The sequence below is a fragment of the Pezoporus occidentalis genome, unplaced genomic scaffold (assembly GCF_034315485.1).
Source record: "Pezoporus occidentalis ecotype Australia unplaced genomic scaffold, CSIRO_AGI_Poc_V1 ctg86, whole genome shotgun sequence".
Classification (NCBI taxonomy): domain Eukaryota; kingdom Metazoa; phylum Chordata; class Aves; order Psittaciformes; family Psittacidae; genus Pezoporus; species Pezoporus occidentalis.
The window spans coordinates 9,400,604-9,413,165 of record NW_026916220.1 but is presented as its reverse complement, the minus strand read 5'-3'; the positions used below and the strand labels follow the sequence as shown (position 1 = coordinate 9,413,165).

The window sequence follows — 12,562 nt, the reverse complement described above, 5'->3', positions numbered from 1 at the left end:
TGATAACAGCTGGTTTTATAGGGCACCATTCTGGACAATGACAAGTGGGAAAGGTTTATCTCACAGAGGCAAAAGGATGCTGGGGCACGAATTAGCAGGGCTCATTTGGAGAGCTTTAAACTAGATTCGAAGGGGCATAGGGCTGTAGCTGGGCTTGCCCCAGTGGGGCAGCACTCCAGAATTGATGAAGACTGGGAGGCCTCCTATAATCCTAGGGTGAAATCGGTGTGCTCAGCTCACTCCCTGGAATGTCTGTACACCAATGCGCGCAGCATGGGAAATAAGCAGGAGGAGTTGGAAACCTGTGTTAAGTCAGGAGACTATGATCTGGTGGCAATTACAGAGACGTGGTGGGACAGCTCACATGGCTGGAATATAGTCATGGAGGGCTATGTCCTTTTCAGGAAAGACAGGCCAACCAGGCGGGGTGGTGGGGTGGCTCTTTATGTACGGGAGCAACTACAATGAACTGAGTTCTGTCCAGGGACAGATGACAAGCGAGTTGAGAGTCTGTGGGTGAGAATTAAGGGGCAGGCTGGCAGGGGGGATACTGTTATGGATGTCTGTTACAGACCACCAGATCAGGGTGAGGAAGTTGACGAGGCCTTCTACAGGCAGCTGAGAGCAGCCTCACAGTCACAGGCCGTGGTCGTCGTGGGGGATTTTAACTTCCCTGATGTTTGCTGGAAGGACCACTCGGCAACCCAGCCGCAGTCCAGGAGGTTCCTCCAGTGTATGGAAGATAACTTCCTCCTGCAAATGGTGGATGAGCCAACCAGGAGAGGAGCGCTGCTGGATCTCATCCTCACTAACAAGGAGGGTCTGGTCGAAGCAGTAAGGGTTGAGGGCTGCCTTGGTTGAAGCGACCACGAGATGGTGGAGTTCAGGATCTTGTGTGGTAGGACCAGTAGAATAGCAAGTAGAATTGCAGCCGTGGACTTTAGCAGGGCAAACTTTGGTCTTTTCAAGCAATTGCTAGGGGAAATCCCATGGGCAAGGCTGCTTGAAGGTAAAGGGGCCCAAGATAGTTGGTTGGCATTAAAGGTTTGCTTTTTCCAAGCTCAAGATCAGAGCATCCCGACACGTAGGAAGTCAAGGAAGAGGGCCAGGAGACCTGCGTGGCTAAATAGGGAATTGCTGGGTATGCTCAAGTGGAAGAGGAGAGTTTACAGGTCATGGAAGGAGGGGCTGGCCATTTGGGAGGAATATAAGGCTGCTGCTAGAGGATGTAGGAAGGCAGCTAGGATGACTAAGGCCTCCTTAGAATTAAACCTGGCAAGAAGGGTCAAGGACAGCAAAAAGAGCTTTTTCAAATACATGGCAGACAAAACTAACACCAGAGGCAATGTAGGCCCACTGATGAACGGGATGGGTGCCCTGGTGACAGAAGATACAGAGATGGCAGAGTTACTGAATGCCTTCTTTGTCTCTGTCTACTCTGCTGCAGGCAGTCCTGAAGAGCCCTGTACCCCTGAGACCTTAGATGAAGTCAGGTCAACGGAGCGGTTTGCCTTAGTCGATGAGGAATGGGTTAGAGACCAGTTGAGCAATCTGGACATCCATAAATCCATGGGTCCAGATGGGATGCACCCATGGGTGCTGAGGGAACTGGCGGAAGTCATTGCTAGACCACTCTCCATCTTTACCAAGTCTAGGGAAATGGGAGAGGAGCCTGAGGACTGGAGGAAAGCAAATGTCACTCCAGTCTTCAAAAAGGGCAAGAAGGAGGACCCGGGTAACTATAGACCGGTCAGCCTCACCTCCATCCCTGGGAAAGTGATGGAACACCTTAGCCTTGGTGCCATCTTAAGGCATATCAAGGATAAGAGGGTTATGAGGGGCAGTCAACATGGCTTCACCAAGGGGAAATCATGTTTGACCAATCTCTTAGCCTTTTATGAGGAAATAACACGGTGGATGGATGATGGCAGAGCGGTGGATGTGGTCTACCTTGACTTCAGCAAAGCATTTGACACAGTCTCCCACAGCATCCTCACAGCTAAATTGAGGGAGTGTGGTCTGGATGATCAGGTAGTGAGGTGGACTGTGAACTGGCTGAAAGAGAGAAGCCAGAGAGTTGTAGTCTATGGGGCGGAGTCTAGTTGGAGGCCTGTAACTAGTGGAGTGCCTCAAGGGTCAGTACTGGGACCGGTATTATTTAATATATTCATCAATGATTTAGATGAGGGAATTGAGTGAACTATCAGCAAGTTTGCTGATGACACTAAGCTGGGAGGAGTGGCTGACACGCCAGAAGGCTGTGCTGCCATCCAGCGAGACCTGGACAGGCTGGAGAGTTGGGCAGGGAATAACTTGATGAAATATAACAAGAGAATGTGTAGAGTCCTGCATCTGGGCAGGAACAACCCCAGGTTCCAGTATAGGTTGGGGAACGACCTGTTAGAGAGCAGTGTAGGGGAGAGGGACCTGGGGGTCCTAGTGGATGACAGGATGACCATGAGCCAACACTGTGCCCTTGTGGCCAAGAAGACCAATGGCATCCTTGGGTGTATTAGAAGGGGGGTGGTTAGTAGGTCGAGAGAGGTCCTCCTTCCCCTCTACTCTGCCCTGGTGAGACCCCATCTGGAATATTGTATCCAGTTCTGGGACCCTTGGTTCAAGAAGGACGGGGACCTGCTGGAGAGAGTCCAGCGCAGGGCAACTAAGATGATTAAGGGAGTGGAGCATCTCCCTTATGAGGGAAGACTGAGGGAGCTGGGTCTCTATAGTTTGGAGAAGAGGAGACTGAGGGGTGACCTTATTAGTGTATATAAATATATAAAGAGGGAGTGTCACGAGGATGGAGCCAGGCTCTACTCAGTGGCAAACAATGATAGGACAAGGGGTAATGGGTGCAAACTGGAACACAAGAGGTTCCACTTAAACTTGAGAAGAAACTTCTTCTCAGTGAGGGTGACAGAACAGTGGAACAGGCTGCCCAGGGAGGTTGTGGAGTCTCCTTCCCTGGAGACATTCAAAACCCGCCTGGACACATTCCTGTATAACATTATCTAGGTGTTCCTGCTCCGGCAGGGGGATTGGACTAGATGATCTTTTGAGGTCCCTTCCAATCTCTAGCATACTGTGTGATACTGTGATACTGTGTTATAAAGTATGAGGTGTTGTAGGCTTAAATTATAGGTTTAAACTAACAATAGTGTGTGTGGCTTTAAACTAACATAGTAAAGTAGAGCAAACTGTTCTAACTTGCTAACATGTAGGGAGTAAGGAATACCTGGCTGACAGGGGAAGGAACATCACGGGATAACAACTAGGGAGACAGTAAATATGACCAAGGATGCCAGCCTTCAAGATGGCAGAGTGGTGCCCAACATGGAGCAAGACTGGAACAGAACAGAAGCAAGGACATACCACTGCTCATTCAGCACTAGGACCTTGCAAGCATGCACTAGCACAGAGGTCATGCAGTAGACACAGTGAGAAAGACTACTGACCATCAGAGACCCCTACTCAGCAAGAAAGTGTGTGTGTAATTCGAATGCAAACATTACAATTAGTTCCCAGAAAATCTCATGTATATGTAAATAATTTCCTGGAAAAGTCGTAAACATGCACGAGTATGCTAAATATACAGCTGGCAAGTGATGGGTGAGCTCACCTTTGTGAAACGATTCACATGTGTTCCCAGCGCTGCAATAAAGAATGCCTGCTTTCTAAAACTCCAAATCTAGTCTTAGAGAGTTTCTGACCGACTTTTACAGTAACAGCATGTTCAGAGTGATCCAGAATATTTCTCCAGAGCAGGCCAGAAGGTGCATTTGCAGCCTTCTTTTTGCTGTCTGTACAGTGGAAGGCAACCTCAAGATGTGCCCAAGAATAAATGACAGTAGTTAGGAAAGGCCCCTGTCCCACACTTACTGTGGGGACCTGGCAAACTTATCAAAGGTGAGAGAGAAGAATGTAAGGGGTAGGATATCACCATGAGAAGGTGGAAAATGATTTATCAGTAGAGACTAAAATCTTGGCATTTCCTTTATAAGCTGTATGAAATAAGTCATAAATCCTTCTTTGCATGCTCCCGCAATTTTCACCTTCTGCATCACAGAGAACAAAGGTTTGATCCTAGGGAACAGAGTCCTGACCTCTAGACATACAGAGCGGGCAGGACATACTAGCCTCGGCATAGCAGAGAAGACCCATCCCACCACGTGGTGTTGAAGGCCCTGCACACAACAATGGAGAGCACAACAAATACAGCACACCACACTCCTCCCTTACCTACCTGAGCATGACTCCATGCTTGTACCATTTTAATGGGCCGAAAGGAGCTCCCTTCAGATCAGAGAGGAACTGTTACTGAGAACTTCTCTGCTAGCTTTTCCCCTGGCTCCTCTTGTCACAGCCCTCCAGCTGGAGGGGGAGACTGGGAGGAAGCCAGCAAAAACACTCTCTTGCTTTGTTCTCTGGCTCTCCAGAAAGCTGCCACCATGTTGCTGTGGTTGCTACTTACGTATGCATGAAGGGGCAGAGGGGCTCCACTTCTTGTCAACGTGGCAAATCCTTCGGCTTGGTCCCTGTAGCTCAAAGCCAGGGTCACAGCTGTAAAATACCTCGCTGCCAAGCAGGAACTCCTCTCCTTGAACAGATCCATTTTCAATCATGTCCGGGAGCCCACATGAAACCCCTGCAACATGAGGAATATGTTCCAATCAGACATAATGCATATGTTGTATCCAATTCACAGCTCCTCCACGGGTTTTACTCTGAGAAACAGGGAAAGAAGACAGTTTATCTGAGCATTCCCAGCTGTTTACCCCTGCGTAGCAGAACAGTATTATGCTTGGTGCTTCTAGTTCCTGCTAAAAGGCAAAATCCACTGTGGCTGTGATGGCAGGAAGCCTCATGAAATTCCACTGTAGCCACTTACAGCCAACAGCTGATGTCCATGTAAGTATTTATGTAGACATCTCTTCTTTCGGCACTGCAGTCACTGGGCATCACACATCCCACAGAAGTGAAATACCTTTGCGAATGAGTATCCACAGAGTTACACTTGAGGACGCTAGATACCTGTGACTCCTGGCAACTAACATATTCAGAGGTCCTCAGTAATCCCAGAAATCATGACTCAAGCATCAGAACTATTTACATTTGGAAACTGTCTGCACAGCTTACTTAGGGGTACGGGAGCAAGGCAGAAAGGTGTAGTGATTTCCTTCATATTATTGCCTACACACGCCAGCAATTCTGCAGCTCTTCCAGGATGTTATCAATGTGTTATCAATGGTACTTACCAAAATTTTTAAGCAAATGCAGACAGTATGAGTAATAAGGGAAAATGAACATTAGTGTTTCCTGTTGTATAATTGTGTAACTTGACCAACAGTAATTTATAAACTCAGGTGGGACATACTTCTGCACACTGGCACCGTGCCACTCCAAAGCTTGTCTTCTTGGCAAGTCCGTTCTGTATCACCCTGTGAAACAAAAGAAAATGCTCAAAGAACAACTTTACTTTGTCAGCTATTTTCTCCCATCAACTCTAGTACCCAGCAAGGCCAGGACGTTTTCCCTCCATGTGCAACCCACGTAAAGAGATAGTTAAATGCTACAGCCCATGTCTAGTAACAGAGTTTAGGGTACAACTCTTTCCTGCAAAATGACGAGTACTGCTTATAAACCAAAAGTTTGTGGGACCTGTTAGTCAGTTCTCTTTTCTTTCTCCTGGAGAATTGATATTTTTGTTAGTTTTACCATACTTGTTCCTATGAATGTATTACAATGACAAATTTTCTCCTTCCATGACTTACAGAAAAATCTAACTAGTGTTTTTTTCAACAACAGTACAAGGTTGTGTTTTATAAATATACCATACTGATTTTGACCATATCCTAGACAACATTCTTTGAATTTGCTTATAAATAGTTATTTCTTTCTTAAATATAAGCTTTATAGCCAATCTAATAGCCAAAGATTGACTTCTTATTTTATTTCAAGACATGAAGAACAACATCTAAATTTGTCTATTGAAGTAATGTACTTTCATTACAAAGCAAATCCATTGATAAGGGCAGCTATTTGACATGTTGTATGGCATCACACACAATGGAATTTGCTTCCAAACGAAAAAAAAACAGTACTTCTCTTCAACAGCGGGACGACTGACTGACACTAGGTGGCGAAGCTGGAGTACAAAGCTCGGGAGGACTTTTGACTGAAAGTGCTGGCTTATTACCTCCAAAAATTACTTGCAACAGCAATTCTACCTATCTGACTATGAACCCACCCCTTCATCCCCAGTGGTATTACATACATGACAAATAAAATTCATTGTTATCTAAGCATTCTCTAAACTCTGCTTACTTTTATACTATGAGACTGAGTGATTTCACTCCTGACTGGGTGAATTGAAGAGAGCAATACATGAGAAAGTAAACTCTTCAATTCTTTGTGGTAACAACTATATATAATGCTGCATCTGTAGAGGGCTGAAACAACCTTCAGCTAAAACAAACAAACAAGCAAACAAACCAAAGCGCTGAAAAGTTCAAGGACTATCCAACACATACGAGGAGCCTTCCTATAGAAAGTAACCACAACAGCAGATAGCCAACTTCTGCGGCAGTTAAGAGAATATATCAATATGTACCAGACACAATACATTCTCACAGTCATCACATAAGAACTGAAAATGACAATTAAAGGCTCAGAATGGCGGAGATTTGAGCTTGCTTACTTGTAACTCATATCCAGAATCACATTTATAAAGAACCACATCTTTGTAATTGTATCTAGTGCCAACCACAAATCCATGGTCTGGAGACTCTGGGGTCTCACAGGACACAGGAATGCAGATATCATCAGAGAACAGTGGCATCCAAATGCCGCTCTCCTGAAAAATAAATGTAATTAGAAGTGAGAAGTTATCAGTTTACATGCTTAATTCATATCTAACTGAAAAAGTTAGGAAAATCGTAGTAAAAGTATTCAGTGGCGGTGGGTATGCAGGTGGTTGATGTAATATTATCTGTACAATCCTTAGTAAACCTCAGTAATTAAAGTAACACTTTAGAGATGTCAACACAGACTGGAGCACAGCTTTGGGAGGTATGTTCATCTTGGACTTATAAGACAGAAGGAACAAAAAGTACATGGAGAAATACATGTTTGGAAAAACAAGTTCATTTGTACAAGATCACAGAATAGCTCAGGACACACATCAGGAGAAGAATGAAAACTACAGCTGCCTGATTCCATGACTAAGGGCTTCAGCTTCCCAAGATCTCTAAGGGAAGTCAAATACCTGAAGAGATACTCATCAAACAGACCTACTCCTACTTCCACAGATATTTGAAACAGCAAAATGAGGGGGAAATCTTTCATTATGAAGTGCTGATTCTGTGAAAAAATGCATGCTTAGCTTTTCTCCTGTAAGCAGACTTACTTAAAGAGTCTATTTACAAGCTCAAGTCAAGGTTGTCCATAGCTAATATGACAAGAGGTTACAAGCAGAACTGATGAGGATGTTTGCTCTTTAACACACAGAGGATTCCAGTTTCTACAGCTGCACAGTGGATTAAAAAGCATGCTGCCTGTTATTATGGAGAAAAAGAGCTCTGCATGCAATCCTCAAAATACATTAGAAATCTTATATATATGAAATACATTTGAAATCTTGGACCTAATTTTTTACAGCCTTGGACATGATTTTTTCCCTGAAATCATAAAAGGAATGCTTTTCTAAAGGACAGCATTAGTTTTTGATGGAAAAAGAAATAAATAATTTATAGTTCTATATGTCTACACATGGAAAACTAAAAATTGCTCTTTCTGCACAACAAGGAATTGTATTTATTTCACAGAACATGCTCTAAATTTTTATGTTGTATGCAATTAAGGGCCAAAAGGTAACATGGGCAGGAGGAAGATTCTTGAATTCAACAAAGCCAGCAAAATAAAACAGTGCAAGTAACACTGTACCTTGCATGTAGATGTGCTTGCTCCCACCAAAGTATAGCCTTCTACACATGACAAAGTGATGTTTGCGTTCAAAGTGAAGTTGTCCCCAAATACTATTACATGGGTGATATTTCCTGGGAGGGGACACTTTCTGGGGAAACAGGAAACACTTTGAGGAGACCACCGTCCATCTTCCTGGCAAATGCGTACGTCCACCTCTGTCATCATTGTGTAGCCTTCCAGGCATCTGCAACACAGCATGAAGACCTGACACAGAGACACAGCTCAGATGAGCTAACCCATAACTTATAAAGTCAGACTTTTCAGCATTGGCTGTTCATAAGCACACCTTGGGATTTCTCTGTTATATCCAGGTAACCCTCTAAGAAGCATGCCTGGACTGAGTTTATTCTGTTGCAAAAGGTGGAAGCTTCAGACTTCACCTCTGGCTGCTTCATGCTGCTGCAGCACCACAATGGAAAGTTCATGGCTCTAGTGCTGAACACTTTAGTGCAGTTCCAGCACTTCACCTCGGTTTTGTAAAGAGGGCTTTTGGTTAGGAAAACAGACTGACACCGCCAAGCAATTCTAAGAATGATCTCTTCCAAGAACAAACCAAGCCTTAGGCTGACCACAAGCAATTTCCTTACACATTTAAGGCTGATTTGTTCTGTTTCACATGATGCTTCAGGAAGAGCAACTCAACAGCTTGCATGACTGGGTTCACTAGTAGAAAAGCATACCCAAACACCCCTTTCACCTTGTTGAAGATGCATGGAAATGACTGATACTGTTAAATTCATCAACATCGAATTCATCTCCCAGTTACGTCCCATACTATAATTTGCTTCTACTGCAAACAAATATCTCCCCTTCTGCTGAAGAATTCCTCACTTTGGAGAAAGAGATCTGCACTGTGCATACTTTTGCAAATTAACAAGAACTGCTTTCTCTCATGTCTGACAAAGGAGTAACTTTGCATCAGCTATACTTACTGACAGTGCAGTGTTCTAGTACAGAAACTGGGACAAGAGGGAGATCAGCCCTTCTGTATTACAACAGACATCTGAAGCAGGAGGAAGTTGTAGAAGGGGTGTCAAAAGGGGAGAAAAATTGCACACCTTGCTGACTTCTGCTGTAACCTATCTACTAATAAAACCTGAATGTGCAGACCCATGTTCAAGCGAAGAGGAAAGCAAAAGGGAAATGGGAAATCAGACGTGGTGAAATGCAGCCCAACAGGCTGAAATACCTTGTTTGAATTTTGACAGCGGTCCAAATAATATTTTATATGTGCATGGGAACATGGGCTTTGTCTATTTCAGCATGTGATAGGGATTAATTTTTCCTTTGATAATTTGCACTAACTGAGAGTGCATAAACCTTCCATTTTCATTCCTTCAGAGATTTTATGGAAACAGATGGGCAGCAGGCAGCAGCATTCTTACCTGTACTGGACCTTGCTCCCATAGGCGTAAGTGTTCCCAAGAACCTCTGCATTTGGCACAGAAGGCGGTGGGCCACAGCTTAACAGTTCACAGCTTGGGTATGGCTTCTTCCAGACACCATTCTCCGCACAAATCAGTTCTGGACTCCCCTGCATGACAAAACCTGTCAAGCAGGTATAGATGATGGTGTTTTCATCTGTAGAACTGCTTCCATTGATAAATGTGTTAGGAATGATGGGCGGAGAGCCGCAGGAAATCTGCCCACAGCGAGGAAACCCAGAACTCCACTTGCCAGCTGCCTCACAGGTGACTTCAGAAGGCCCTAGCAGTTTGAAGCCCTCCAGGCACTGAAACTGGGCACTCCTTCCACAGCTGAAATCTGTACCAAGAATGACCCCATTCTGAATCTGTGGTGAAGGACACAGGCAGGGTAGGCAAGATGGAAGCCTTCCACTCCAGGAGCCATTGGATAAACACTGACGTAATGGATTGCCATGTAGCTCATAACCAGCGAAGCACACATACTGGGCAAATTCCCCATAGGTAAAGCCTGAACCATTTAGAAAGCCGTGCGAGATGTCTTCAGGAGGTCCACAAATGACTGGCTCACAGTGTGGAGCTTCTGAGTCCCAGGTACCATCACTTTGACAGGTAAGTGTAGACACTCCTTGCAGGCTATAACCTTCATTGCAGTGATAGTGCACTTCTTTCTTAAAGCCAAAATCTGAGCCAATGATTCTCCCATTGAGGACAGGCAGCAGTACAGGGCAGGTCACAGCTTTGCAAACTGGAGCAATTCCACTCCAACTTCCATTTGCAAGGCAGACCCTTCTCCTGTCCCCATCTAACAGGAAACCTTCATTGCAACTGTACTCTGTATGCCTCTGAAATGTGTACTCCTCTCCAGTCACCTGACCATTCTCCAAAACTGGTGGTGGGCTGCAGGTAACAGGAATGCAAATCGGTTCACTGCCACTCCATTTCTGGTTCTCTTGGCATCTTCTCTCTGTGGGGCCATTTAACTGGTATCCAGGATCACACTCATAGTACACAACACTCCCATATGTGAAGTTTTCCCCTGTTATGTTCCCATTCATAAGCTGGGTAGGTGAGTTGCACATTATTGCTTTGCAATATGGAGCAGCGTTGCTCCACTGCCGACTTGGCAAACACAATCGTGTATCAGAACCAACAAGTGTGAACCCTGGCTTACAGGTGTACTGTACTGCACTGCCAAGTGTGTTCTCAGTGAAGTGTAAAAAACCATTCTCTGGGGGAGATAACAAGGTGCACTCTATTGAAACACAAGTGGGGGCACTGCCATTCCAAGCCCCATCTTCTTGGCAGGATAGAACAGGGTTTCCCAGAAGCTCGTAGCCAGAGTAACATGAGTATAAAATTATAGTTCCAAATAAGAAAGTGGTCAGCTGCATTGCACTGCCCACCTTCAAAGAACTTTTGAAGTCTTTCAAACTGTCAGCCACTAACGTATGTGAAAGGGAGGGGCTCTCTGTAATGCTCTCCTGGTCAGAACGTCTTTCCCCATGCCTCACTTGCACGTACTCACCAAAGTCAATGTGGGGAGGCAGGCCACAATCTGTTGGGAGACAGGTTGGTGTGGAGCTAGACCAGCCTGATTCTTCACAGGTCTGCATGGCAAGACCAGACAGCTGGAAGCCTGGCACACAGCTGTAAATGACCATGGCCCCATAGCTATAATCTGCACCCTCCACAAAGCCATTCTCAATGGGCTGAGGGGGCTGGCAATTTATGGCTTTGCAGGAGGGAACCTCTGTGCTCCACTCTCCTGTCTCTAGGCACCTCAGTGTTTCCTCCCCTTGGAGCTGGAAACCTCTGTCACAGGAATACCTTACAGTCTGCCCATAATGGAAGTTTGTGAATGAGTATTTGCCATTGAGGATCTTCTTAGGCCTTGGGCATTGAATAGGTTTGCAAGCTGGTCTTCCTCCAAGCCACTGGCCATCTTCTCCACAGAGGATAGTTGTGTTCCCTACCAGTTCAAAGCCTGGTTTACATGTATAGAGGGCTGTGCTAAGGAAGGTGAGGCCCTGCACATCAACAATTCCATTCTGAATTTCTTCCGGCTGGGGGCACTCCACAGGAATACATTCTGGCAAAGGCAAGCTCCACGAGCCATCAGCCTGGCATCTGATGGTAGACTCTCCTTTCAGTAAAAACCCATCCACACAGATGTATTTCACAGTGCTACCGAAATGAAGGGATGAAGTCAAGGGGTCACCAAAGGGGATGTATGGAGGTGCAGAACACTGTACTACCTTGCAAAAGGGAAAGGAATCATTCCATTGTTGGGAGGGCAAGCACTTCAGCACAGAGGAGCCATGCAAAACATAACCCTCCTTGCAAGAGAACTGTACAACACCGACTTGGTAAGTCACTTCTCTCAAGACCAGCTGGTTTTCTGCCAAGGGTGGTTCTGGACATTTTGTTGGCACACACTTTGGGCTTTGTTTTTTGCTCCATTTCCCAGACTTCTGACATGTCCAAGAAACATCTCCAATCAGTTCATAGCCTTCATCACAGAAAAACTCAACTTTGGAACCCATATCAAAAGTTTCTCCCTTGGAGTAGCCATGATGGATGGGTGGTGGTTTACCACAGCTGAGAGGAACGCAGTAAGGAGGTGATTCACTGTACCACTGCCGATTGGCTTGGCAGGTAAACACTGAGCTCCCAACCATCTGGTAGCCAGACTCACACTGATAATTTGCCTTATTCTCAAAGAAGTGTCCAGTTGTTTCCTGCAAAACAGATAAGACAGGGACATGTCTGAAGATGCGTGATTGGAGCAATAGGAGGCTGATTTAATTTCTTGTGTTTTCTTGGTCTAGCTTCTAGCTGAATCCCAGACAGCAGTAAAGGCTATCTGCAAAGGAATGAATGCAAGTAACTGACACAGAATGTCTTGCCTCAAATGATGCGCTCTGCTGTCAGGAAATCTGACAGCAGTATCAAACCAGAAAATTCAAGGCTTAAAGGTAAAAGCTGTAGAGAAGTTCCTCTGCTTTCCCCCTTCCTAGCCCATGAGGTCAAAATATGTGTAGACATGAAGACAGAAAAGAAATGGGCCAGAAGAAGCTGCCATGAAATGGCCTATTGTTGGTATGATTCTTTAGCCTACTGGCACTTTCAAGGCTGGAGTCCTCAGAAGTACT

General features: G+C 45.2%; 1 protein-coding gene across 1 annotated transcript in view; it reads right to left on the bottom strand.

Moving 5' to 3' along the window:
* Nucleotides 1-12,562, bottom strand: part of SVEP1 (sushi, von Willebrand factor type A, EGF and pentraxin domain containing 1) — a 133,307-nt gene that overhangs the window by 21,995 nt on the left and 98,750 nt on the right. Inside the window, exons 38-42 of the mRNA XM_062604470.1 lie at nt 9,369-12,148; nt 7,942-8,167; nt 6,698-6,853; nt 5,375-5,438; nt 4,472-4,645 (exon numbers count right to left, since the gene is read on the bottom strand). Coding sequence (XP_062460454.1) covers nt 4,472-4,645; nt 5,375-5,438; nt 6,698-6,853; nt 7,942-8,167; nt 9,369-12,148 — 3,400 coding nt within the window. The remainder of the gene's footprint in view (nt 1-4,471; nt 4,646-5,374; nt 5,439-6,697; nt 6,854-7,941; nt 8,168-9,368; nt 12,149-12,562) is intronic.